Source organism: Orcinus orca, chromosome 11, assembly GCF_937001465.1.
Source record: "Orcinus orca chromosome 11, mOrcOrc1.1, whole genome shotgun sequence".
Classification (NCBI taxonomy): Eukaryota; Metazoa; Chordata; class Mammalia; order Artiodactyla; family Delphinidae; genus Orcinus; species Orcinus orca.
The window spans coordinates 3,614,228-3,641,413 of record NC_064569.1 but is presented as its reverse complement, the minus strand read 5'-3'; the positions used below and the strand labels follow the sequence as shown (position 1 = coordinate 3,641,413).

Below are 27,186 nucleotides of genomic sequence, written 5' to 3'. Positions count from 1 at the left end.
GCACAGGTTTCTAGATGCTGCCCACACTGACTGCAGGTGGACATGCCATCCTTAATGCCACACATAGTCCACAGAGGACCTGAGGAGACTGAAATACCCAAAGGATAAGAAAAAGGCAGAGCACAGACCCCCATGCATGCGGGGATTTTTTTTTTTTCTCTTTAAAACCATATACGGGGGACTTGCCACAACTACTGAGCCTGAGCTCTAGAGCCCGCGAGCCACAACTACTGAGGCCCGCATGCCTAGAACCCATGCTCCACAACAAGAGAAGCCACCACAATGAGAAACCCGTGCACTGCAAGGAAGAGTAGCCCCCGCTCGCCACAACTAGAGAAAGCCCGTGTGCAGCAATGAAGACCCAATGTGACCAAAAAATAAATAAATGAATAATCTATAAACAACGAATGCTGGAGAGGGTGTGGAGAAAAGGGAACCCTCTTGCACTGTTGGTGGGAATGTAAATTGATACAGCCACTACGGAGAACAGTATGGAGGTTCCTTAAAAAACTAAAAATAGAATTACCATATGACCCAGCAATCCCACTACTGGGTATATACCCAGAGAAAACCATAATTCAAAAAGACACACGCACCCCAATGTTCACTGCAGCACTATTTACAATAGCCAGGTCATGGAAGCAACCTAAATGCCCATCGACAGACGAATAAAGAAGTTGTGGTACATATATACAGTGGAATATTAGCCATAAAAAGGAATAAAATTGAGTCATTTGTTGAGACGTGGATGGATCTAGAGACTGTCATACAGAGTGAAGTCAGAAAGAGAAAAGCAAATATCGTATGTTAACGCATGTATGTGGAACCTAGAAAAATAGTACAGATGAACCGGTTTGCAGGGCAGAAGTTGAGACACAGATGTAGAGAACAACGTATGGACAGCAAGGGGGGAAAGCGGTGGGGGGTGGGGATGGTGGTGTGCTGAATCGGGCGATTGGGATTGACATGTATACACTGATGTGTATAAAACTGATGACTAATAAGAACCTGCTGCATAAATAAATAAATTAAATTATTTAAAAAAGATATAAGCAACAAGGATATATTGTATAGCACAGGGAATTATAGTCATTATCTTGTAATAACTAATATAATATTGTAAATCAACTATACTTCAATAAAAAAGGAATATTAAAAGTTAAAAACATTTGCTAATTTGATAGGTAAATTGGCCTCTTGATTTAATTTATGGTTTTGATGACTTTAAACAATTTCTAAATAATTTTTCATGTTTATTAATTACTTAATATAGTGAGTTTAAACAATTTTTCATATTTATTAATTACTTAATAAAGTGTAGTTAAATAGGGACTACATTACAGTCTTGCATTTTCAGAAATAATGCTGAAGGGAATTCAGCACTATCTAGCCTCAATCTTTCATTTCATAGATAAGAACTAGTAGTTAGTCCAGGGAGGTTATATGGTTTGACCAAAGGTAAGACAGAATTATCACTGATTAAAAAAAAAAAAAATACTTAGCACTGTGTCTGGAATATAATGAGTTTTCAGTATTTTTTTTTTTTTAATTATTTATTTATTTATTTATTTTTGGCTGCGTTGGGTCTTTGTTGCTGTGCACGGGCTTTCTCTAGCTACGGCGAGCACGGTCTACTCTTCATTGTAGTGCGCAGGCTTCTCATTGCAGTGGCTTCTCTTGTTGCAGAGCACTGGCTCTAGGCACGCGGGCTTCAGTAGTTGTGGCACACGGGCTTAGTTGCTCCGTGGCATGTGGGATCTTCCCAGACCAGGGATCGAACCCATGTCCCCTGCATTGGCAGGTGGATTCTTATCCACTGCGCCACCAGGGAAGTCCCAGTGCTAAGTATTTTTAATGTATTATTTTATTTATTCCTCAAAACAGTCCTATGAATTAGGTACTATTATCTTTCACACTTTGAAGATAAAGAAACAGACCTGGAGAGCCATGCAGAAGCAGACACTAATCCTGGTCCCTTTGCAAAGTCTAAATTACACCTAAAAATCAAATATATTCTACTTCTTTTTTGAAGCTAGCTCTAGGAGACAGAAAGTTAGCTAGTCTACAGCATCTTACTAAGGCCACTGACTTCCTTTAGATCTAGCAAGTCATTTAACTTCCTCTTCAATAAAAGAATTAATAAAACACTGTGCCAGGGAATTCCCTGGTGGTCCAGTGGTTAGGACTCCACACTTCCACTGATGGGGGGGCGGGGGGGGCCGTGTTCGATCCCTGGTTGGGGAACTAAGATCCCGCAAGCTGCGTGGCCCAGCCAAAAACAAAACAAAACAATACAAAACTCTATGCCAGTCATCACAGTAGACTGCAAGTACGGATGAACAGACAAGATTTAATACCGTCAGGAGACAGATTTGCTTGACTGACGGAAGTCCACAAAAATGGAATCAAATGACTGTCTTCAACTGATAAACCAAACCCTTCTGAATGTCTTTAAGCTCTCTCGAAAGTCTTTTCTATTTCTGACAATTTCCTAATTTAAGATTTTGTGACTCTTCATTCTTAGAAACAGTAAAGTATAAAACAAGGCAGAAGTGGTTCTCAATTATTTGTACTATAAATTTTTTACTAAGAGTTGATTGCCAGAAAAAAACTATAAATACAAAATCTTATTTAATAAGACAAATTCCATGGCTACAAAGGGAAGAATGGCTTTCCAGCATTTGTGGTAAACACCCCAAAGCACTTTCGTTTAACGGTTAACCACCACATTCCTACATTTTAGAGGTTTTATGCATTTTAATAATGCATTGCAACCTGGAATTTGTATACGACGTCCAAGGCTCTTCCTGACTACTAACGTGTAAGCAGATTTAATAACCCCTTAGATATAGATGTGGAGGTGCATTCTGGTTCTCTGACAGTCCCCTCTATTAATTCCTTTATAACCTTTACGTTTTAGAATAACAACAACATGGGCTTCCCTGGTGGCGCAGTGGTTAAGAATCCGCCAGCCAATGCAGGGGACACGGGTTCAAGCCCTGGTCCAGGAAGATCCCACATGTCACAGAGCAACTAAGCCCATGTGCCACAACTACTGAGGCTGCGCTCTAGAGCCCATGAGCCACAACTACTGAGCCCGCGTTTCACAACTACTGAAGCCTGCGTGCCTACAGCCCATGCTCCTCAACAAGAGAAGCCACTGCAATGAGAAGCCCACGCACCGCAATGAAGAGTAGCCCCCACTTGCCATAACTAGAGAAAAGCTCACGTGCAGCAACAAAGACCCAACGCAGCCAAAAGTAAAATAAATAATAAATTTTTTAAAAAAAGAATAGCAACAACAACATTGAGTGTTAAATAAATTTTCTCGTTTTTCTCCCTAATTTAAAAGAGTGACAAACGACAAAAATATCAGATATGTTATGTTTCGCCTCGACTTTGTGGGCCCCTATCTAGATATGCTCTGGATTTACTTACTGTTTTTAATCCTCATTCACGTATTTTTAAACCAAGCTTTATGTATACAGTGATAGATTATTAGTATCCAGTGAACATTAGTATACACTTGAAAAAGTCCTACATAAAATAACTAAGACAAAAAGTAAACTCACTGTAATGGATTAGTATTTTCAACAGCTACTGCTATGAATCTGCTTTTCCTCCAACTCACTTGGTCCTCTTCACTAAACCAGAACTGTGAGACCCTCTAGCATGGAAAAAAAAATCATTCTATCCCCCCTTAAAATGCTAAAACCTCTTCAATAACTCTAAAATCTGAAACACAACTGAAGTCCTCAAACATTTCTCTTAAGACCTCTAACAGTGAAGAAAACAGGTGTGTCTTTAATGCCTTATCCTGACACCACTAATTCCTTTCATCAAGCCTGGGCAAGATGAACAGTTTACAGAAACAGGGTGGTACAATCAAAGCATCTGACCGGAACAGAAGAGGCACTAAAAAGATGCTATATAACTGTTGCACTTAGGTACCTCCTCTAGATCAAAAGTTACACTTTCTCTGTGCTCTAGTTTTAAATTATAACTTAGCAGAAATAATAAAGATATTTTATGTACTTATAATAAATCTGAACTAGCATTTCTAGTCAGACTGGAATATGATCTTACGAAACTTGCATTTTTTCCTCTAATAGTGTCTTTCCTTCATTTGAAACAAAGTTGTTGAATAGCAAGCCTAAACAAGCCTGGTTAGTAAATCCACACACAACAAAAAGCAGTCCTATAGAGTAACAGAAATGAAATTACCGTTTTTCCTCCCATTTTTCTCGTGGAAAATTTCCTGTTTAATTGGTACAGGAAAAACCTTAAACATGTATCTTTGAGTAACACAGATCTATCACACAAGTGTGGCCCCTGGGAATGCCCACAGAACACCATTCTCTTGGACTGCTCTCCAGTTGCTGATTAGCCACAATCTAAACTGAAGATACCCACAAGGCTCTGCTGCAGAACACACACAGAGAATTTTCTGAGAACGTGCTCGACCTGCCCAACTTTGTTTATGGGCACCAATCTCAAAATGGATCAAAGACCAAAATGTAAGAGCTACAACTATAAAACTTAGAAGAAAACATAAGAATAAGTCTTCATGGGACTTCCCTGGTGGTGCAGTGGTTAAGGATCCGCCTGCCAATGCAGGGGACACGGGTTCAAGCCCTGGCCCGGGAAGATCCCACATGCCGCGGAGCAACTAAGCCCGTGCACCACAACTACTGAGCCCACGTGCCACAACTACTGAAGCCCGCGCGCCTAGAGCCCGTGCACCGCATCAAGAGAAGCCATCGCCATGAGAAGCCCGCGCACCGCAACGAAGAGTAGCCCCTGCTCACCACAACTAGAGAAAGCCCGCGCACAGCAACAAAGACCTAATGCAGCCAAAAATTAATAATTAATTTTTTTAAAAGGCAATGAATCTACGTGAAGGGCACAGGTTATCAACTGTACTTTTCTTGCAACTTTCCAGAGTATTTAAATTTTTTCAAAATAAGAAATTAGAGGAAAAAAAGAAAACAGACATTTTGCTAGACGTCTATTTCACAGTCATGTACTGAGTACACTTAAAATCCACACGTCCTTTATTCTAGCACCTCAATTACATATGCAGTATTTCTAAGGAAGGCGGATGATATGAAACAATAAAGAAATGTGCCCAAGATCAGATATGTGAGAAACTCAGAGCCTACCTTAAAACATTACTCATTCGATTGCCGGTCCACAGCTGTACCTAACAGACCATGCTGCCAAACAATTTGAAGCATTTAGTAATGTATCAGTGACCTGCTAGATTCCACGATTATCCTACACTTTTAACATTCCTGGCAAGTTCTCTCAGCCTGCAAAAAATAAATAAATTTTTCTAGCTGCCAATAACAACATTCATTGCTGCTCTACAGTCAAGGAGTACTTCTTGCTGTATCCTACACTGTGCCAGATAATAGGGATGCTGTAACCAGCATCTAGCTGCAATCTGGCCCCTGATGCGGGGAGCTGAACAGGCTTCTTCTGTGGTTCTGCAGGAAGTCAACACTAATCCTGCCAGGAGTGCAGCAGGAAAAGACTTGCCAGATGAAGGCTGTGCGCAGCCCATGGCTTTCCTAACAGCAGCTTGAGTGAACACTTCTTTCGCTGACTATAATATTGCTTCACAACATGACAAATGATACTTTTCAGTCTCAGAAACTAGTTACAAGAACTTCCCTGGTGGTCCAGTAGCTAAGACTCTGCGCTCCCAATGCAGGGAGCCTGGGTTCGATCCCTGGTCAGGAAACTAGATCCCACATGCCGCAACTAAAGATCCCACGTGCTGCAACTTAGACCCGGTGCAGCCAAATAAATAAATATTAAAACACTTCTAATACTCAAAAGAAAAGCAAAATTACCAAAGAAACTTACAAACCTCAGCACTTTCTAACGTCACCAACATTACTAAGGGCGTGTGGTGCCTAGAATGTGGAGGATGTAAAATAAATGTCTGATGGATGAACTTTATAAATTATTCATTTATTATTTATTTTTGGCTGCATTGGGTCTTCGTTGCTGCGCGCGTGCTTTCTCAAGCTGCGGCGAGCGGGGGCTACTCTGCATTGCCGTGTGTGGGCTTCTCATTGTGGTGGCTTCTCCTGTTGTGGAGCACAGGCTCTAGGTGCACAGGCTTCAGTAGCTGTGGCACACGGGCTCAGCAGTTGTGGCTCACGGGCTCTAGAGCGCAGGCTCAGTAGTTGTGGCGCACGGGCTTAGTTGCTCCATGGCATGTGAGATCTTCCTGGACCAGGGCTCAAACCCGTGTTCCCAGCACTGGCAGGCAGATTCTTAACCACTGCATCACCAGAGAAGTCCCGTGATGAATGAATTTTAAAGGTACATGAAAAACATTCCTCTTACTTATGACTTAATGAAATACTCTAACTAATCATCCCTTGATTTGACTTTGAAGTAGGTAAAAGATATTATCATCCCCATTTTATAGCTGTATGACTATGGAAAATAATTAATAAAATTTTAAAGAATAACCCGTTACCTTGCCTAATTATGAGAAATAATTTCAACAGTGGTTACTGTAAGCCTAAAATGATTTTTTTAAAGGAAAAAACTGTTACTGTTTTTTAGTTTTAAGCCTCAAATGAACCTTTCACAGATTTAATAAAATAGAACCTACACTACTGGCTGAACACATACCGTAGTCTACTATCAGAAAGGTAAATCTCTTAGAGGCACAATCAATCCAGTTGCTGGGATGATAGAGCCTTCTGCTCTGTTCTTTTGTTTTCTCATTTATTTTCCTCTGTCAGTTATGTGTTTCATTGGGACAAAGTTTCAAACTATACTGTAGTATTGGTTATATCATATAACAGACCTTTAGTCTGTTTGCTGGCCAGAAATAGTCAGTCTGAGATCATTATTCTATATGACAAAAGCTGGCAGCAATGATTTTTAAACACATCCTCAAATTTGAACTCACTGCACTGTTCATTTCTTTATCAAAATGCATTTGACAGCCAAATGATTAATAATTGTAGCACCTCCAAGGTGGCATATCGTCCCATTACACATTCAACTATATTTTTCTAACCAGATCTCTTGCACTTGTCAATCAAAATTTATTTTATTATATACTTCTGATAAAGTTTTTGTGGCAACTCCCTATTACAATTGCCAGAAAATCTTGGACTCAACAAACAATAAGCTTTGTTTCATCTACAAAGAATGATGCTCTGTTTGCTACATAATCTTGGCTACCATTGTTCCTACTTTGATACATCAATTTGCTGTTAGCTGTTGAATACTGCTTTAACCCTTGAAGGATGTGAGGGTTAGAGGTGTCGAACCTCCTCAAGTCAAAAATCAGTCCCAAATCTGACTACAACCTTACAGCCGGCCCTCTGTATCTGAGGTTCCCCATCCTAGGATTCAACTGACCACAGATCGTGTAGTATTGCAGTACATATTTATTGAAAAAAAGTCTGCAAGTAAGTGGACCCACTCAGTTCAAACCCATGTTGTTCAAGGGTCAACTGTATATTCTTGCCTTACCTGATCAGCTTAAATTGACTCTGATCCAAATTGCAAATAGCCCCTCCGTTTTACACTCATCTTTATCACCTGTAAATATTTACTAGGCGCCTACTGTGCACTAATTTTGTACATACAAGGGACTGAGCAACAAGAATGGACAATTGCTCCACTTCAAAATGGGCATTCATCATCTGTTAAAGAAAAACTTTATAACCTTTTTGGAGGGAAATTTAGCAGCCTTAACCAAAATTTAAACTCTGCATCTCCAAACATACTAAATTTACAAAATACTCGGCCAAACATACAAAGATACATGTAACAACAAAGATACATATAACAAGCATTACTGTCTGTTTTCAAAAGGAAAAAACTGAACATAATATTCATGTCTGTCAACAGGTGAGCAATTAATAAGATACATTTATGAAAAATGATACTTTGTGGTCATTAAAAAGAATAAGGTGAATCTAAAGTACTGAGTTGTAAAGCAATCTATGACACCTGCCTGACACCCTGCTCAGGCAGGGCTTCCCTGGTGGCGCAGTGGTTGGGAGTCCACCTGCCGATGCCGGGGACGCGGGTTCGTGCCCCGGTCCGGGAAGATCCCACATGCCGCGGAGCGGCTGGGCCCGTGAGCCATGGCCACCGCTGAGCCTGCGTGCCCGGAACCTGTGCTCTGCAACCGGAGAGGCCACAACAGTGAGAGGCCCGCGTACCGCCAAAAAAAAAAAAAAAAGGCTCAGGCAGAGACGCGGCGTGAGGAGCCCTCAGCGACTCCAGTCCAATCTCGGCCCGGGGTACCCTGGAGGAGGGTCGAAGGCTGGCCGAGGACTCTGCCCACCGCTGGCGCGGGGAGGAGAGCGAGAACCGCCTGAGCCGGGTGTACTTTTCGCGCCCTGCGTTCCCAGGCTGGCCCTCAGCCCGCAGCGCTGAAAAAAGGGGCAGGGGATCAGAGTTGGCAGGGAGATCCAGGTGAAGTAGGTTCCTCTGCAGATCCAGCGCTGTTAAACCCTGCCAACGCACACTTTTTAAAACATGAAGAAATTAAGGCTTAGGGAACTAGACAGTCACCTGCAACAAGTGGATGGATTCGAAAAGTCCAAGCTCCTTCTAGAACAGCATCCAACCAGGCCGCACATTGCAGCATGTATGCTCTATACAATTCATAACACACATGATGACACTGAAAATAAAGTCGTTGCAGATCTAGGATGTGGCTGTGGAGTGCTTAGCATCGGAACTGCAATGCTGGGAGCAGGGTTGTGTGTTGGATTTGACATAGATGAAGATGCACTGGAAATATTTAACAGGAATGTAGAAGAGCCTGAGTTAACAAATGTTGACATGGTTCAGTGTGATGTGTGCTCATTATCTAACAGAATGTCCAAGTCATTTGATACAGTAATTATGAATCCTCCCTTTGGGACCAAAAATAATAAAGGGACAGATATGGCCTTTCTGAAGACTGCTTTGGAAATGGCAAGAACAGCAGTATATTCTTTACACAAATCCTCACTAGAGAACATATTCAAAAGAAAGCTGCAGGGCTTCCCTGGTGGCGCAGTGGTTGAGAGTCCGCCTGCCGATGCAGGGGACGCGGGTTCGTGCCCCGGTCTGGGAGGATCCCATATGCCGCGGAGCGGCTGGGCCCGTGAGCCATGGCCGCTGAGCCTGCGCGTCTGGAGCCTGTGCTCCGCGACGGGAGAGGCCACAACAGTGAGAGGCCCACATACCGCAAAAAATAAAATAAAATAAAATAAAATAAAAAAGAAAGCTGCAGAACAGAAAATCAAGATAGATATTATTGCGGAGCTAAGATATGACCTGCTGGCATCATACAAGTTTCATAAAAGAAAATCGCTGGACATTGAAGTGGACCTAATTTGGTTTTCTTTTTAAAAGCCTCCAAAGAGAGAAGCAGCTTAAAATCTAATTAAAATGAATAAAAAATGTTTACTAAAAAAAAAAGGGCTCAACAGTTTTTCAACAAACGGTCCTAGGGCAACTGGATATCCACATGTAGAAGGATGAATCTGGACCTCTACCTCACAGCATACATAAAAATTAACTCAAAATGGATCAAAGACCTAAATGTAAGAGCTACAACTTTGAAACCCTTAGAACACAGGAGTAACTCTTTGTAGGCTTGGGCTAGGCACTGACTTCTTAGACACGACACCAAAAGCAAAAGGAATGAAGCGAAAAATTAACTAATTGGACTACGTGTACATCAAAATAAAAAATATCCACATGTCAAATGACACTATCAGCAATTGAAAATACTATCTATAGATGAGAGAATATTTGCAAAACGTTTATCTGATAGGCACTTGCATCCAGAATATATATACAACTCTTACAATTAAGTAATAAAAAGACAAATAACCCAATTAAAACTGGCAAAGTAAATGAATAAACATTTCTCTAAAGATACAGGAGTGACCAATAAACACATGAAAAAAATGCTTCATAGGGACTTCCCTGGTGGTGCAGTGGTTAAGAATCCGCCTGACAATGCAGGGGACACGGGTTCGAGCCCTGGTCCGGGAAGATCCCACAAGCCACGGAGCCCGTGCGCAACAACTACTGAGCCTGCGCTCTAGAGCCCGTGAGCCACTACTGAGCCCGCCTGCCACAACTACTGCGGCCCGCACACCTAGAGCCCAAGCCCTGCAGCAGGAGAAGCCACCGCAATGAGAAGCCCGCGCACAGCAAGGAAGAGTAGCCTCCACTCGCCGCAACGAGAAAGCCTGCGCAGCCACGAAGACCCAACGCAACAAAAATAAATAAATAAATAATTTTAAAAACCCTTCATATTATTCATCGTTAGGGAAACAAATCAAAACCACAATGAGATGCTATTTCACATCCACTAGGACAACAATAATGAAAAAGACAGATGATAACAAGCATTGGTGAGGATGCAGAGAAACTTGGTGGTGGTCCCATAAACTGCCGCAGCCATTCTGGAAAGCAGTCTGATAGTTCCTCAAGCTGTAAAACAGAGTCACCACATGACCCGACAGCCCTACTTGTATGTATACGCAAGAGAAGTGAGAATACATGTTCTCACAAAGACCTGAACACGAGTGGTCATATAGCAGTATTACTCGGTATAGCCAAAAAGTGGAAACAACTCAAATGCCCATCAATTAACTGAATGGATAAACAAAACGTGGCATAGCCATACAAGAGAATATTATTCAGCAATAAAAAGGAATGAAGTACTGATATATGCAGCACATAATAACATGAATGTACCGCAGAAACATTTTGCTAAGTCACAGTCACAGAATCCAGTCACAAAATACCACGTATCGTACAATTCCACTTATATGAAATGTCCAGAGGAGGCAAATCCGTAGAGGCAGAAAGTAGATTAGTGGCTGTCTTGGGCTAGGAGTAGGGGAGGGGACAAGGGAATGACTGTAAATGGGCAGGTTTCTTTGGTGGGGGGGTGTGTATGATGGGAATGTTCTAAGATTAGATTTTGGTAATAGTTGCAAAACTCTGCAAACACGCTAAGAACTACTGAATTGCATACTTAAAATGGGTGTATTTTTCAGTATGTAAATTATACCTCAATATAGCTATTAAAAATAAGGTACAGTAATATATACTGTATTTTCAGTATATAAAGATTATATTTTTCCAAGTGGGGGAAAAAAAAAAAGATGTGTGTGATGTCCACAGGCACAGAACTCCAGGATATACACAAACTGTCAACAAGTCGCCTCAAAGGTAGGGTATCAAAAAAACCTTCTTTTCCAAACCAGACATTTTTGAGAGTAAAAGAGTATGAGTAATTATACATTTATAATTATAATTAGTAATTACAACAGCAGCTGTAATCAGAGACAAGAGTAGTGAAACAGGAAAGCTTTCCATACCCCACGTTTTACTTTTGTGATTTCACAGAACCAGTCACTAGTCATTACTTCCCTCCAACTTATGGACATATAAATAGCCTTTAGAGTCTAATTTTATATCTAATAATCTATTATTGGCACACTGATGTTTATGTCGCTTTGTTCAGGCAATATTTCCATCAAAGTGCCTCTAACAGCCGAAGAGAGTGATTTCATAGGGAGAGGAGGGGAAGTATAGCCCAAAGAAACCATCTACAATACTCTATCTTTAGAACCTCAAGTTTTACCCTGAAAATTAATTTAACTTTGCATTCTACATTACATTATTACTGGCTCTATTTTAACAAAAACTCCACTTCTGTCTTATAATAATATTCATAATATGAATAAATATGACTGTCCAGGAAGAAACATCCTTATCTTGTGACTCAGCACAGGGGTCTGCAAACTACAGCCTCTGGGCCAAATTCGGCCCACTGCTTATGTCCGTATTGCCCGTAAGCTAAGAATGTTTTTTTCATTTTTAAAAGGTTAAAAAAAAATCAGAATAATAGTATTTTATGACATGCACAAGTTATATCAAATTCAATTTTACTGTCTATAGCTAAAGCCTTTCTGAAACAGCCACACCCTTTCATTTACTGCACATTCCTTTATGTATTCCCTACAGCTGCTTTTACCCTAGAACAGCAAAGCTGAGTAGCTGGGACAGAGACCGTATGGCCCACAAAGGACAAAATATTTATCATTTGGTTCCTTACAGGATAGGTTTGCTGACCCCTGGCGCAGACCAAACGAAAGGGTCAAATTCCCCATTTAGGGAAGCACGGGTCTGTGGTTAGAGTGGTTTCTAACACAACTTAACCTCATCTACAAAATGAGGATAACTGAGCACTAAATCAGAAAGTTACTATGAAGATTAAATGAGATTTAGCCCATATAAGCACTCAATAAATGCAACGACTGCTATCAATAAGGTTTTTGCTCTACAACTTTTTTTTTTTTTTTTTTTAGCCACACCACATGGCATGCAGGATCTTAGTTCCCTGACCAAGGATCCAACCCGTGTCCCCTGCTGTGAAAGCGCAGAGTCTTAACCACTGCACCGCCAGGGAAGTCCCTACAACTTTTTTAAGCCTACAAACAAATGTATTACCTTAATCTTGTCTTCACTGACAGGACTTTAAATAATTTCACCATGATATTACCACCTCTTTAAAACTTCTTCATAGCCTTTCTAATGCTGGAAACCTAAACATTTCTAGATTTCTCCTTGTATTAAATAAATCTTCAAAATTTTGAATTTTTATTGATATTGAAACATTAATACGTTGTCACATTGCCAGGTGCAGTACAGTTCCATTTAGTAAAGAACTACTGCGTGCCAGAAACTACATTAAAAACTCTACATACCGTCTCATCTAATTCTCACAATAAACCTACAATCCCATTTCACAGGTATCAAACTCAGAGCGGAAGCTATCTGCTCAAGGTCAGACAGCAGATGAGTGGAAGAGCTAGAATTCAACCACAAGTCCCAGTGCCACCCGCCTCAGCCTGCAGACCTGCACCTCTGGACCACAAATATTCAAATGGTCAGCAGAGAGTCCGGGATTTCATTATTATGGTATTTCAGTAAGTCTCCCAAGAATCTTTTCAGTCAAAATGCCAGTTCACTGGTATTTCCCCACCCCCCCCACTGGTATTTTCAGGCAGCAGAATTTCGAAGCTAGTGAATGGATTTTGAAGAAGCCCTTGGGAGCAGTTGATTACGGTATAAATACTATTGGAAAAGAGTCATCAGATTTCATTGTGTCTGAACTGATTACAGTGTCAGGTAGTTGGGTCAATAGCTATTAATAAAGGAGTTTTCTCTAAGTCAACTGACAAATAGATTCACCTTGTCCAAATCCCAAATGTCAATATAGGAGGCCATATTTTCACATGCACTGAGACCTAAGAGCACATCTGGCTGGAACAAAACATTGTGTCTGGGAAAAGGCACATAAAGATCAATTAGAACTGCCAGAAAGACTCCTTAGAAATCTAACCTCCCGCATCAGCAGAGAATTGTTAATATTCTAGGCTCAGCTGTCTTCTACTTGAATGACTGCCACAATCTGGAGCTAACTTAATTGAAGCTAGAGAATGAAGATCCATTTCCGAAGAAGCCCATTCAGTAGAGACAATCAGAGAGAAGGGAGAATTGCTTGGGGAGAGAGAGGCAATGAGAAGGAAAACTTGGCAACCGATCAGATGATTCATTTGGCCCCAGAGAATGCAGCAAGGAAAACTGCTTTACATGAAGCCCTCTCCATTTTGCATGTCGCACGGAGCAAAAGCAAAAAGCATTCTTTTAAGCGAGCCAAACAGAAAGGTTATTTAAAATGAATGACTTGATCCAGAAGTTCAAGAACCCATTTATTCTTTTTTTTTTTCTTTTTGGCTGTGTTGGGTCTTCGTTGCTGCGCGTGGGCTTTCTCTAGTTGCGGCGAGTGAGGGCTACTCTTCGTTGCAGTGCGCAGGCTTCTCACGGCGGTGGCTTCTCTTGTTGCAGGCTCTAGGCGTGCGGGCTCAGTAGTTGTGGCACGTGGGCTCAGTAGTTGTGGCACGTGGGCTCAGTAGTTGTGGCACGTGGGCTCAGTAGTTGTGGCACGTGGGCTCAGTAGTTGTGGCACACGGGCTTAGTTGCTCCGCGGCACGTGGGATCTTCCCGGACCAGGGCTCAAACCCATGTCCCCTGCATTAGCAGGTGGATTTTTAACCACCGAACCACGAGGGAAGTCCCCCCATTTATTCTTTATAGATTTAAAAAAGGACATTACTCAGAATCACAGTGCACTCCACCTTTTGCTGGATTCTCCTTTCCTCAGGGGTTATAGTTTCTCTCCAGTAATGTTACTTATTTCCCTTCTCTCTTGTGTAAAGATGAAAGTACACTTTTTTGCCTAACAACACCAAATAAATATTTCCACTCCCATTCCATTGGATGAAATTAATACTCATTTGTACTTTGCTAAAATGTCCAATTTCTTCAACTGTTTGCCCTAAAAATAATTACTAGGATGTAATCAGTATCAGTTGCTGTCATTTATGTGCACAAATGGCATCCAGAAATATCTGGAACATATTTTGATAATAATTGAGAAAAAGAAGAGAGGAGACTAGAAGTCAAAAGCCCAGTTTTACTTCTAGATTTTAGTTTTGATTACATCATTTACTTGTCTTGTAACTTAGCTATATCACACCCTTTCCCAGCCTTAATTTCCCTATCTATAAAACAAAGATAACGACAGGGGCCGTGCTCTCTTCAGAGTTGTGAAGCTCAAAAGAGATCATGTACATGAAAGCTCTAAGAACACTGCGAAGGATACACAAATGTAAGCCATCATTATTGATCGTTTCATCTTGACAGAGCTCCCTTTTTAAAAGCACAGCTTGCCAACTGCACTCAGTCAAAACATCTCCTTCTACTTTGCCCCTGGCTTATATGACATATCAAATTGCCGTAACAAAATTACACTGAAGTTCAATTGGAAAACAAGTCAACCCTCTATAAACTTGCTTCATTCTAAAACCTAAAATCAAAGGCAAACTATATATTTATTGACATTTCTTCCAGCAAATCTAAGAAGCAATGATTTATTTTTCAGGAAGGTTGGCTGAAAAATAATTCTTGTTTTCTTCCTACAAGGCTTATTTTCTACACATTAATTATCACAGAAAAAAAAACCTGAAGGAACTATAGTTCACAGTCTAAAAATATATCTTGCCCATGACGAATGCAGATATCAGAGTTTAGATTATCGTATTCTACCCTAAAACTCAAAATCATCACTTTTTTTTTCCCCTGGTACGCGGGCCTCTCACTGTTGTGGCCTCTCCCATTGCGGAGCGCAGGCTCAGCGGCCATGGCTCACAGGCCCAGCCGCTCCGCGGCATGTGGTATCTTCCCGGACCGGGGCACGAACCCGTGTCCCCTGCATCGGCAGGCGGACTCTCAACCACTGCGCCACCAGGGAAGCCCTCAAAATCATCACGTTTTAAGAAGAGGAAAGGAAAATGAAGAGATTACTTAATATACAGAATACCTTTGGAAGATCCCCCTAAGAAACCTGCCAATGAACGAACTAAGTGACACAAAGACAATGAGAAAAGACATACTTTCCACTGAATATCATTTTGTACCTTTTGACATCTGAGCTATGTGCAGTTAAAAATATGTTATTTTATTAATTCAGTATAAATCATGGAGGGAATCTGAAGAAGCCCTATTATTCCAGAGGAGAAAACTGAAGCCAAAGAAGTAGATGAGTGCTTCAACATCGCACTGCTGGACAGTGGAAAAGCTGGGACGAGAGCTCGGGAACCCAGTGGAAGCCTCCAGCGCTTCCCCCTCACCACAATGCCTTGTGGTAAAACAGCAAGGGACCTGATAAACAACTCAAGTACTAATGCAATCCCCTTCAGAACTGTGGCCTTCCAGGGGTCCTCGCGACTTCTATGATACAACGATAATCATTAACGTTGTCACAGAAGTTCTACAGCAAAGGGTCAGAGATGCCAATCCTCATTATCAAGACTCATAACAAGTACGAAGAGTTAATAAAGACAGCACAGCCATCGCAATGTGGACAGTGTGTCTCTTCTCAGGCATCAGCAGATTCAAGCTCTAACCGGGACAGGAAAATGGTGCAGCCTTTACTAACAGTAAGAAAGTCTGATGAGGCAGCACAGATTTAGTACAAAGAGCTTCTTCCTAGTGAACTGCCTCAGAGGAAGTAAAAGCAGACCACAGGAAATTTTAGTTGGAAAGAAGCCTTAACAATTCCACTGAGAACTACTCTTGAATAGAACTAAGGATTATCAAGGCCCCTTTCAGTCCTAAAATCCTCAAACATGGAGAAGCAAGGCAGCTTCAGCTCCTCTTCTGAGTAACTCAAGCATACTTTTCCTCTTGGTAAGAAGAAATGTTAACTTCTTCTTTCAGTGGGCACAAAGGCAGGGAAAACAGCAGCATTTCCATAGGAAAGAATAAGAGAAGCCAGAAATGAAAAGTATTCCCAAAACGTCTGAGTCTGTCTGCATGGAAAGGAAATTTATTACAGGGATTCTTCTTTCCTTCCTAGGTCTCTATGTAGCCTTCGTATTTGAAGAAATACATGCATGTTAGACGTTATTAGGCTTTTACTGTAGCTTTTGATATCTGCCAAACATACTGTAGTCACGTATTAGTTAATCTAAGTATTTTTAAGCACTGGGTAAGTCTGTCTGCCAACAATTAGTTCATCTGATGAAGCCTTTGAAAAAAAGAGAACTTGAGAGAGGATAACAAGCCTGGCCAAGACATAACCTCCAGCCATCACTGCTGTTTGTATTTCTGAAGAAAAATCATAGCATATGGACAAACCATGCACTAGGACTTTCTCAGTCAACCCTGGGTCACAAGGTCACATCACGCGGAGAAGTCTCTCTCATCACATCTTCAATCCCGTATCAGGAACAGAAGGCCAGATAGGCTCAAGTTCCGGCAACTAGCTGACCACTGTCATCTCCAGGGGAATCTACAATGCAAGCACCTAACCTCAGCAAGCATCTGAGAGTGCTGTTTCAAATTCCATCTCCAATTTCCACTAAATATTTCAGATACAGGAAAAAGGTCTGAAGTAGTGTTTGTTCATAATTTTTCTACTTTGTTGAAAATAACTCTGCCTCATGGGAAAATGGTCTCATCATTCAAAGAAGAAAAAAAAAAAAAAGTCACGGGAAACTTGAAAGTCAGATGCTATCCTTCACACTGAAAGGTACTAATACCAAAAACTCTATCCATGTATTTCATCAAAAACGTCCTAAACACACAACCGGAAGCCAAAAAAGTCAGAGACATTAATTCCACTCCCTCTCGGCAACAAGTCAGTTAACCAGTGATTGAACCTACAGCAGAAGAAACACTTGGTGACTCACACATTCCCCTTTGAGGTCCATTTTAAAATTAAAGAGCAGGTTTCTTTGGGAAGAAAAAGAGGGACAAACTTTAAAATTATCCATTGAAACTTCAGGTCCAAAAACTTAAAATCCTCTTTGCCTCCCGGTCTCAATTTCAAAGTCAATTCCATTTTTCCTTCCAAAAATCATGAGTCACACCATACATCTGGTAGCCGGGAAATTTACTGCCTTAAATTCACTCACTTAAGACTGACCGAATGCCCACAAGTGAGCGAGCACCATCCGAATTCAACGAGGATGCTGAATTTTAACGGGATCTCCTCCTGGCGCTTCCATATTTATACCTGGAAACGCAGATTCTTCTTCTCTTGACTTCAGGGAAAAGAAAAAAAAAAAAGCAGTAAACCAACTTCACAGAGCGCTGCTCTCACGTAAATAAAACCCGATGAAAGAGAAAAACGGGTCTTGTCCGCGGCAAGGCCACCTGGGCGACAAGCTTTAGAGTGGTTTTCAGCTGCTGACCCGCGACCAGGCGGTACCGGGCAGCAGGCGGGCGTGGGCGGCGTGTACGGGCTCGGGTCCAGGCGAAGCCGTGATTCCACCCCACCCGCCCGCATCCACGCTTCGGGATCCCTGCCGAACCTACAGGCCCGGCCCGGCCCGCGCTCACCCCTCCGGAGCACTGGCCCTGGGGCGGGATGCCGCCATCACCACGGCCCCTCCGCTGGCCCCCGGAACCACCCTGCACCCCCGGCCCAGGCGGAGCAGCCCCTGACGGACACGTTCTGACGAGGCCGGACCCACCCCGCGGGTGCCGGCGCGACTGGACACGAGCCGGCCCTCGACGCGGGCGGCCGCCTGCCCGCACGCCGCCCCCACTCGTCTCCCGCCGCCCAGCCGCCCGCACTCCCCTCGACTCCCAGCCCGGACCGCCACGGCCCCCTTCAGCCTCCGCTCGTCGCCACCGCTCCTGACCTGTCCCCGCAGGGCGCCGGACGGCGGCGCGACGCCTCCATCCCGCTGCCCCGAGAGCAGCGACCTTGTCCACACCCGCGCGGCGGCCGCTGGGGGCTAGCCTGGCGCAGCGGCCCAGCCCCGCAACAGCACTTCGCACTGTCGCCGCCGCCCATTGGCCATCGCGCTCCCGCCGCTCCGCATCCATTGGTCCGCGCGCCCGCTGCTCCCCACCGCCCCCGCGGGTGGGTTGCTAGGGGCGGTGGCGGCGCCGCGGGAGGGTTGCTACGGACGGGTTGCTGCGCGCTGCTTGCTACGCGCAGCTGGGTTGGAGGAGCCGCCCAGCCCCCAGTAACCGCCGCGCGCCCAGGCTGCCCTCACCCAGCGGTCCATACCCGGAGGCCTCCCACGGCGCTTCATGGGGGCCGCCCCCTCCCGACCCCGAGGACTTCCCGGAACCACACTTGCTCGCCCGGCAGCCCTTCCCAACCAAGTGCGTCTGCGCCCCCTCCCCTAGTCCAGCCCAAGCTTTTAGGGCGTCCCCGGACCTGTCCTGCACACCCGCCTGACGACCTTTTCCGTCTACCGCCCTCGGCAGCCGACCGGCCGTCTTCGAGCATCAGTATCCCATAAAGAGATCCGCTGTCGGATCCAGTAAATCTTGTCCCCAACTTATGTGCAGCATTACAGTCCCTACAGAACATCCCGTCAAAACTCATCGCGTGTTGACTTTGCGGCCTTCCATTCCGAGGCCAAAGTTGTCCCCACACTGGTTTTGAGCCTCTAAAAGGCAGAAAATTTGGCACAAGCTAGGAGAGCCGAGCACTGCTTTCTCTGGTCAGCCTCCACTCACTGTGTGACCCCGAACACGGTTATCTGTGTTTCAAATCCCCATCTTTAAAATAATCCCTGCTTGTCTAGCTCGGGCTGGACCTGACACAGACTAGGTTCTGAAGGCTGACGGAATGGAGTTGAATGAGATGCTACTTGTATGGGTGGAAGGAAAATTGAGATATTTTGTTGACCAGGCAGTCCTTCTACATGAATTCCAATAAAAAGTAGTATTTGAAAAGATTATATATTTATTTACATACATTTTAAACAGTTACAAGAAATCGTTTTCCCACCCTATTTAATATTTACAGATTACTACAGTTGGAAACAAAAATTCAAAACATAGTAACCCTAAGTAACCTATGTCCCCTTTATCTCCCTTGGTCCCACTGACTCATTAAAACAGGCTTGCTGCCCTTTCTTCATCCAGCCCTCTCAGCAGATGAGCCAAGATTGCAGAGACAGCAGCTCAACTACAAAAAGTCACAGTTTGCTTCGAGTTTTTCCATGCATCTGGTCACAGAGGAAGCGGTCACTGAGTCGGTACTCAGACATGTGGAATGAATTAGTTTGAATGAAGTGTTTAAAAGGATGAATAAGCAGTGGTTAAAGGGAACAATTAAGAAAGACCATTTGTAGAGGGGGCAGTACTGCTGCATTAGTGACAGAAGCAGCGTTCTCTAAAAACTTTCTGCAGCCATTTATTTACAGACTTTTTAAACAGTTACAAGATATTTAAAATTTTTAAACAGCTAATACAAGGAAAATACAAAGTGAACTGTTTATGACACTAAAACTGTTTATGACACAAGATATTTTAAAAAGCAAATCTGGGAATTCAATTCCCTTTTGACTCCAGCAATCAATTTCTTGAGACCACGGATGTCCGAGAAACCCAGTCAGTTTTTCACAAGGAACTGGTTTCTGCTCAGCTTCCCCCTCTCCCTGAGGTAAGTGAACAGGTGTCGTCGCCTCCTCCATGTGACCTTTATCCCGTACTTCTCCTCAGGAGTGTCTTTAACCAGAACAGGCCCAGGCTCTGGGCTCTTGGGCGTGCTTGTGTGAAGGGAGCAGCTGGGAAGGCTGTTTTCCCTCTGCACCGAGGGAATGGGCCCTCCCTGCCCTGAGGACTCTGGGCTCTGGATATCCGGTGGAATGAACACATAAGGGAAGTTCTGAAGTGCATGTGCTGACAGCTCCCCGCAGCTTTGGGGGCTGAGCATGGGAACCAAGGGCCTTCCAGAAATGTCCTTTTCTGGTTGACCGGGACAGTCCCTGATTAGGGGGATCCCAGGTCTGGCTGAACTGGCAGAAGACTGTGGACTCTCAAATGTTAGGTGTGGAAACCTGGAGCTGGTAGACTGTCGACCTGAACGCCTTGCCTGGTCTCGGCAATGACGTTTCCTGTTAACCGGGAACCAGCTTTCTGTTGTTGTATCAAACTGAGGTGATACCTAAGGATTCCAAAAGAAAAAAAAAAAAAGTGAAGAGCGCCAACTACCAAATACAAACCTAAGGAAACTGCATCCCATGACCAGAATCCTAAATGGGGGCCCATAACAGCAATGGACACAAAACAAAAGCAGCTGTCTATTTGGATAACAGTATCCAAGGGATACGGGCTTTGGGCAAGTTACTCAATCTCCCTGGCTTTCAGTTCCCTCCTGTGCACGAACAGGGACAATGCCTCTTTCGCTTCATCATACCATACGGCTGCAACACGCTTAACTGTCTATGTTTCAACTCTGAGAGCGGGCCCAGCAGTCTTATTCACCATGGATCCCCAGCCCTAGGCAGAGCACCTGGCACCAAGAAGGCCCCAGTGAAGGACGGAGGGCTGAAGGAAAGAACGGGGAGTGAGATCAGGCACGGAAAGCAAATAGCAGGGGGCGTGGCACATAGTGAGGACTCGATACATGTTCACATGTTCATTCCTCCTCATCAACAGGGTTCTAACATGTATGTTTCTTCCCCAGTCCTGAAGCCAGGGCTCTGGTTCTCCCCAGCAATCGTGGGCAAAGCACACTTACTAAGCTCTCTTAGGCTTTTGTCTGGCTCTTTTGCTACACTACTTCCCTGACATGCGGTAGCTGTGTTCTCTTCCCAGGGCTTTTAAACTGTCAAAATAGAACATATGCCATTTCTGAGGATTCTTCTTCAACGTTTGGTCATTTAAACAGTAAATAGAGTACTTAGCTAAAAACTCCACGTCTCACAGGAAGCTCAGGGAACAATCTCATTTTTTACTCGTTCTGACATTTCTCTGGCTTTCTCACCCAGCTACTGGATAGTGAAACTTTTATACTGAACTCTTACAGAGGAATGTGGGGCGCGGGAAAGACTCCAATTCCAATCAACCCACGCCTCAGTCTGAACTCAGAAAAAAAGATAAACCAGAGAACATGGCTGAGGACAGACAGAAGGAGTACACCACCTCCTTGTCCCTGCGCCCACGAGTCTCCACATGGCAGCGTGAGAAGCCTGGCAGAGGAAAAGTCAAGGCAAGAATCCCATGGCCTACCCAGGACGTGATGGTGCTGTCGTCAATGGGCTTGCTGGGCACCTGTCTAGTGTGGGTGATAGGAAGCTGGGGAGACCCATAGCAGTGTTTGGGGCCCTCCAGTGGTTGTTGGCAGAATAGCAGCTGGGGTTTCTGGGAAATTTGGCGGCGTTTTTTCCTGGGAGGCATCAATAGGTGAGGGTAGGGCAGTTAGTAACTGCATGGTGCTGGTTGTGGTCAGGTCCAGGGAGAGACTCCACTTCCAACCCATGCCTGTGGAGAAGAAACAAAAGCTGGGAGAAAACAATCTGCTGATTCCCCAGCTCTTCCTCACACTCTGCCAGCCGATTCTGCTAGCAGCCAGCAGCCCTACCCCAAGATTGTGGGGTGGTACACCCACACCACCAAGGCAATACACAGTAGTTTCACGCTCAACAACATTCGTTCAATGAACACTTATCGAGCACGTGTTAAGCACCATGCTGGGTGTCGGGAGTTTAAAGATGAATAACCAACCACTTATCCCATGATCATTTACTGGGTGCCAAGCACTTGTAGAGACACAGACTGCCCCTGTCTTCAAAGAGCTGAGAGGCTAACAGGGGGAGACAGACAATTACAATAATGAGAGCAGTGCTCCCTTGCACTCCCCCCAGGGGAGGCCTTCTGGAGAGGGTGATACCTGATCTAGGTATAGAAGGGCTAGGAAAAGCCAAAGAATGGGGAGTGGGGGGGGGCGTTCCAGGCTGAGCAGCAGCACACACCAGGGCAGAGACAGGAAGGAGCACTGCGAATCCAGGCACTCAGCCTCCACGGAGCTGGACACAGGCATGAAAAGACAAAAGGCAAGACCTGAGGAGCGACGTGGTGTCAGGCTCAGGGCAGAAAACCAGGCGGACCATCTGAGTTTGGACTTTGGCCTAAGTAGTCACTGAAGATTTTCCAGCGGACAGATATGACCACACTTGGATTTTTTTTTTTTTACTTTTACCCCAGATAATTTCGAACATACAAAAAAATAGTCAATAATATAATGAGCTCCCACGTGCCCATCACCCAGCTACAACCATCAACCCACGACCGATCACATCCCATCCACACCCCATCCACTTCCCCTACCCCTTTATTATTTTGAAAATACTATGTTCCCAGTCATGATATCATTCCTAGTAACACAATTAACATATATAAATATACATATTTATATAATATACATTAATATATATTTATATGTGTAAATTCCTTAAATAGTAAATATCAAATATTCAGGGTTGAAATTTTCAGTTGTCTCCTAGGTGCCATGCTTGGTTTTTGTTTGCTTTTGTCTTTTAGACAGGTCATCCAGGCAACAGTGTGAAAGGCGAGATCAAGTGCCCCAGAAGCAGGGGGACCAGTGAGAAGGTAACTGTGTTGCCTGAGAACCGATGAAGCCGGAACCTGGGCAGTGTCAGCAGAGGTGGGAGGCGGGAGGCAGAGGCAGGGCCAACAGGACCCACAAAGGAATAACAAGTCTGAGAACGCGTCCAGTGGGTCTAGCCCCCAGATCAGTTTTAATAAGGGTTCTGTCAGTGGGTTGGTGGGACGGAAGTTTGAGTCGAGAGGTGAACGGGTGGTGCCGGCATGCTGGAGGGAGAGGCACAGCAGGGCAGACTGGTTCCGTTATACAGCGTGATTCCTTCATTCAGTCAACAGCAGCAAAGCAACATACTCTGATTTATGTCACTGGGCAGTGGAGATACATGTAAAGAGAAATCAGGACGAGGTCTCTACCCTCAAGGAACAAACATTTTAGGGAGAACACAGGTAATGAATACATCCATTTGTTCATTCATTCATTCAGCAAATATTTACTGAGTGCCCACTGTGTTTTGGGCACTGTTACGGGTGCTAGAAATATATAGCAGATTACAAAATTAAATCCCTGACCTCATGGCGCTTACGTCTAGTTGGGAAGTGATTAGAGGTACAGAGAAAAGTGAAGCAGTGTAAGGGGTTGAGCTGACCCAGTGCTACTTTAGACAGGGTTGTCGGGGAAGGCCTATCTGAAAAATGATATTTGAGCAAAGACCTGAATGAAGAAAGGAGAACAAGCAGACAAGAGAAAGATGTGAGAAAGAATGTTCCAGACTGAGAGAACAGTTAAGTGCAAAGACCACAAGATGGGAATGTGTCTGACTTGTTCAAGAAGCAGTAGGGTCAGCATGGCTGAACTGGAGAGTGGTAGGAGGTGAAGCCAGTTCACGTGACACAGGGTTAAGGCAAGGGTAAGGACTGGGCTGAATTATGCTTAGTGCAAGAGGAAGTCACCGCAGGGCTCTGGACAGGGAAGTAACACGATTTATACTTTTCAAAGATAGCTCTAGGTGCTTTGTAGGAAAGGTGGGTTGGGAAGAGGGGGGACAGAGAAAGGAGGCAGAGAAGCGAGGGGGAAGGCTCTTGCAGGAGCCCAGCGGGGAGATGACAGTGGTAACAACCACTCCAGGGAGAAGTGCCGAAGTTCACGCCTTGCTCAAAGTCCCCAGCCTCTTGGGGACACCACATTGTTCAGCAGTCCTACTGTGTCCTTGATCAACTCATTTTCCACAAAGGTTATCTTAAAACTTTCCCACTGTCTTAAAACTTCGGAACTCTTCTTCTCTCCAAACCAACCGCCTTACTTCCTACTTCACAAAGAACACAGGAGGCATCAAAGGAAACACTCTCATCTTCCAGAAGGCGAGCTCACAAACCTCAGTACATCTGCATCCATCCTCTTCCTTTCTGCTGTAACTAGAGGTCAGTCCCTTTTGCTACTGTGGCCTCTCCCTCTGGCTGGGCTTTGGAGCCTTCCTCACTCCACACGCCTTTCCCAGGCATTGTCTGCTGACATGTCAATAACCACCTGGAAGTACACGAGTCAAGCATTTCTATATTTGGCTTAGAATTCTCCACACTCAGGACCCAAACATTCCACTGCCTACGCGATAGCAACTAGATGTCTCAAATGCACCTCAAACTCAAAGCATTTACACCCGAATTCATGCTCGTTTCCCCTGCACCCCCCTCCGTAAAAGTGATCATCTTCCAGGGCCCTTGCTCAGGGAATGGTATCATCATTCATCCAGCTATGCCACCAAAAACCTTGACATTTACCTTTTCCCTCTACCATCCAACCCAACATCAAGCCCTGTCAACCCTATCTCTTAAACATGTCTTCAAAAATACCCCTCTCTCGGGCTTCCCTGGTGGCGCAGTGGTTGAGAGTCGCCTGCCGATGCAGGGGACACGGGTTCGTGCCCCGGTCCGGGAAGATCCCACATGCCGCGGAGTGGCTGGGCCCGTGAGCCATGGCCGCTGAGCCTGCGCGTCCGGAGCCTGTGCTCCGCAACGGGAGAGGCCACAACAGTGAGACGCCCGCGTACGGCAAAAAAAAAAAAAAAAAAAAAATACCCCTCTCTCGAGGAGGGCAGTTGGGGGGAGGTCGCAAAATGGATGAAGGGAGTCAAGAGGTACAAACTTCCAGTTATGAAATAAATACGTCATGGGATGTAATGTACAGTGTGGTCACTATAGTCAATATTGTATTTCAAATTTGAAAGTTGCCAAGAGAATCTTAAAAGTTCTCATCACAAGAAAAAAAAGGTTTTTGTCACTCTGTATGGTGACAGATGGTAACTAGACTTACTGTGATCATTTTGAGGTGTAAATAGGTAATCATTATGTTGTACATCTGATACTAACATAATGTGTTATGTCAATTATACTTTGGGGGAAAAAACAGATTTGTGGGTTTTAGCGACAGTTCAGTATTAAATGTGGGATCAGAATCAGTGGCAATTTTTGAGACTTACTCAACTCAAAATTTGATAAAAGCATTCCTCCTTTGTGAAAAATAATAATCTTACCCTACCCCTCTTTCCCTCTCTCCACCACCCTTCAAGTCCCAACAGTTCTGACCCAGGGGTAATGCAATAGCCTAACTGGTCTACCCTAACCTCTGGCACCCCCTGCAGGGGGACCTTTTTAAATTGCAAATCTGATCTTGACTCACACTCCTGCTTAAAATTTTTGAGTTTTGGGTAAGGACCAAACTCCTAGTGGTGGCTGAGGTCCTGTGGCTCTGGTTCCAGCTTCATCTCGCACACCCTCCAGTGCAGGTCTCTTAGCTCAAATCCCTCAGATATTCTTCAGCCTTTGTGCCGCCCACGCTTCCTCCTGCGGCTTGGCCCTGCACACCTCATTCCCTTGGCTTGGAGGGTCTCCCTCCCGTGTTTGCATAAAGGCCTCAGATCTCAGACGAAGCTTTAGTTCATCAGAAATGCCTTTCTCTTGGGAATTCCCTGGTGGCGCAGTGGTTAAGAATCCGTCTGCCAATGCAGGGGTATGGGTTCGAGCCCTGGTCCAGGAAGAGCCCACATGCCGCGGAACAGCTATAAGCCCGTGTGCCACAACTACCGAGCCTGGCTCTAGAGACCGCAAGTCACTACTGCTGAGCCCATGCGCTTCAGAGCCCGCGCTCCGCAAAAAGAGAAGTCACGGCAATGAGAAGCTCCCGCACCGAACCGGAGACTCCGTAGCCTTTGCTCGCCCCAGCTAGAGAAAATGCCCCAACGCAGCCAAAGATTAATGAAATGCCTTTCTCACCTACCATAAGGCAAGATCCCCTCATTTACATACTCAAAAGTTATCCCTGAGCTCTAAGTTATCACTTCGCAGCTGTAATTCTCCACTTGATTAAATAAGCAATTCGCTGCGAATCTGTCTGAGCTCCTCTCTGCTCCCATCAGACCGTAAGCGCAGAAGAAAGACCCCGTCTTCCACTGCATCCCAGCGCGGCCCGGCACACGGTAGATGCTCAACTAAACGTGTTAACTAAGTAGATAAAGTCCTTTACTACAAAGAAAAGACTGCGGGGGGCGGGAGGAGATCAAAACTCGAAGATTCAGGGTGGAGGCGGGGTTCACCGTGTGCGAATAATTTTTCAGGAGGGAACCTGAACGAGGTCGTAACTGCGCTCCAGGAGCCCTCAGGCCGCTCGGGGGCCCGCGGGCCCGCGACGGTCGCTGGTCGGAGGTCAACGGAGGACAGTGCCCCCAGCGAGGGGGGAAGAGCCCGGGGCGGCGGGCGCAGCGCAGCCGGGCGCGGCGGCCCGGGGTCCCCACTGTCCCTGGGGTCCCCCGCGCCCCACCGCCCCCCTGCGCTCTCCCCACGAGCCGCCCGCCTCGTCCGCCTCACCCGCCGCCGATCCGCCCGCCCGCCCGCCCGCCAGGCCCGCACGCCGCTCTGTCTGCCTCACCCGCCGCAGACCAGCCCGCCCGGCTCGCACGCTGCTCCGCCCGCCTCACCCGCCCAACGAGGCCGCCGTTCCGCCCGCCTCACCCGCCCGGCTGGGCTGCCTCGCCAGCCGTTCCGCCCGCCTCACCCGCCCGGCTGGGCTGCCTCGCCAGTCGTTCCGTCCGCCTCAATCGCCCGGTCGGGCTGTCTCACCTGCCCTTCCCGCCGCCGCCCCGCCCGCCTCAACAGCCAGGCAGGGCCCACGCGCCCGCCGCCGCCGGCGGCGTCCCGGCTGAACGCGGAGACAGGGCCGGCGCTGATTGGCCACGCCCGTCACGT

At 45.3% G+C, this 27,186-nt stretch overlaps 3 protein-coding genes across 15 annotated transcripts in view; 1 reads left to right on the top strand and 2 right to left on the bottom strand.

Annotated features, from left to right (window-relative positions):
• The window catches only part of TULP3 (TUB like protein 3), a 43,041-nt gene extending 24,558 nt beyond the window's left edge, over positions 1 to 18,483 (bottom strand). For 2 of the 5 annotated variants that reach the window (XR_004476442.2, XM_033404237.2), the window contains exons 1-2: positions 18,282 to 18,483; positions 17,651 to 17,678 (exon numbers count right to left, since the gene is read on the bottom strand). Coding sequence is in view for 2 of the 5 variants with exons in the window: in XM_033404237.2 (XP_033260128.1) it covers positions 17,651 to 17,678; positions 18,282 to 18,468 (215 nt within the window). In the remaining 3 variants the exon portion in view is untranslated. Of the gene's footprint in view, positions 1 to 17,549; positions 17,679 to 18,281 lie in introns of all 5 variants that reach the window. The other 3 variants (XM_033404239.2, XM_033404240.2, XM_033404238.2) reach the window with 3 other exon arrangements.
• LOC101272787 (rRNA N6-adenosine-methyltransferase METTL5-like) lies at positions 7,874 to 9,459 on the top strand. Its single transcript, XM_004279006.3, has 2 exons — positions 7,874 to 9,010; positions 9,245 to 9,459. Exons 1-2 carry the CDS (start codon positions 8,527 to 8,529, stop codon positions 9,388 to 9,390), a joined length of 630 nt encoding a protein of 209 aa, XP_004279054.2. The 5' UTR covers positions 7,874 to 8,526; the 3' UTR covers positions 9,391 to 9,459.
• Positions 18,484 to 19,319: 836 nt separating the features above from the next.
• On the bottom strand, positions 19,320 to 27,156 carry RHNO1 (RAD9-HUS1-RAD1 interacting nuclear orphan 1). 9 transcript variants are annotated; one of them, XM_033404247.2, is made up of 3 exons: positions 27,061 to 27,156; positions 21,616 to 21,867; positions 19,320 to 20,548 (listed from the first exon to the last, which is right to left on the bottom strand). In XM_033404247.2, the coding sequence occupies exons 2-3, from the start codon at positions 21,781 to 21,783 to the stop codon at positions 19,994 to 19,996; spliced, it is 723 nt and encodes a 240-aa protein (XP_033260138.1). In that variant the 5' UTR covers positions 21,784 to 21,867; positions 27,061 to 27,156; the 3' UTR covers positions 19,320 to 19,993. The 9 variants fall into 9 exon arrangements, with proteins under 9 accessions (XP_033260138.1, XP_049550733.1, XP_049550737.1 ...); XM_049694776.1 differs by having other exon boundaries at positions 21,616 to 24,475; positions 26,996 to 27,104; XM_049694780.1 differs by having other exon boundaries at positions 26,996 to 27,104.
• Between the last annotated feature and the right edge of the window lie 30 nt (positions 27,157 to 27,186).

Coding starts and splice junctions, on each gene's coding strand:
- LOC101272787 (XM_004279006.3), top strand. CDS start 8,527: ATGAAGAAATTAAGGCTTAGGGAACTAGACAGTCACCTGCAACAAGTG. Junction 9,011..9,244: donor TTTACACAAATCCTCACTAG/AGAACATATTCA, acceptor ATAAAATAAAAT/AAAATAAAATAAAAAAGAAA.
- RHNO1 (XM_033404247.2), bottom strand. CDS start 21,783: ATGCCTCCCAGGAAAAAACGCCGCCAAATTTCCCAGAAACCCCAGCTG. Junction 20,549..21,615: donor ACAGCACCATCACGTCCTGG/GTAGGCCATGGG, acceptor TGGAATCCTTAG/GTATCACCTCAGTTTGATAC.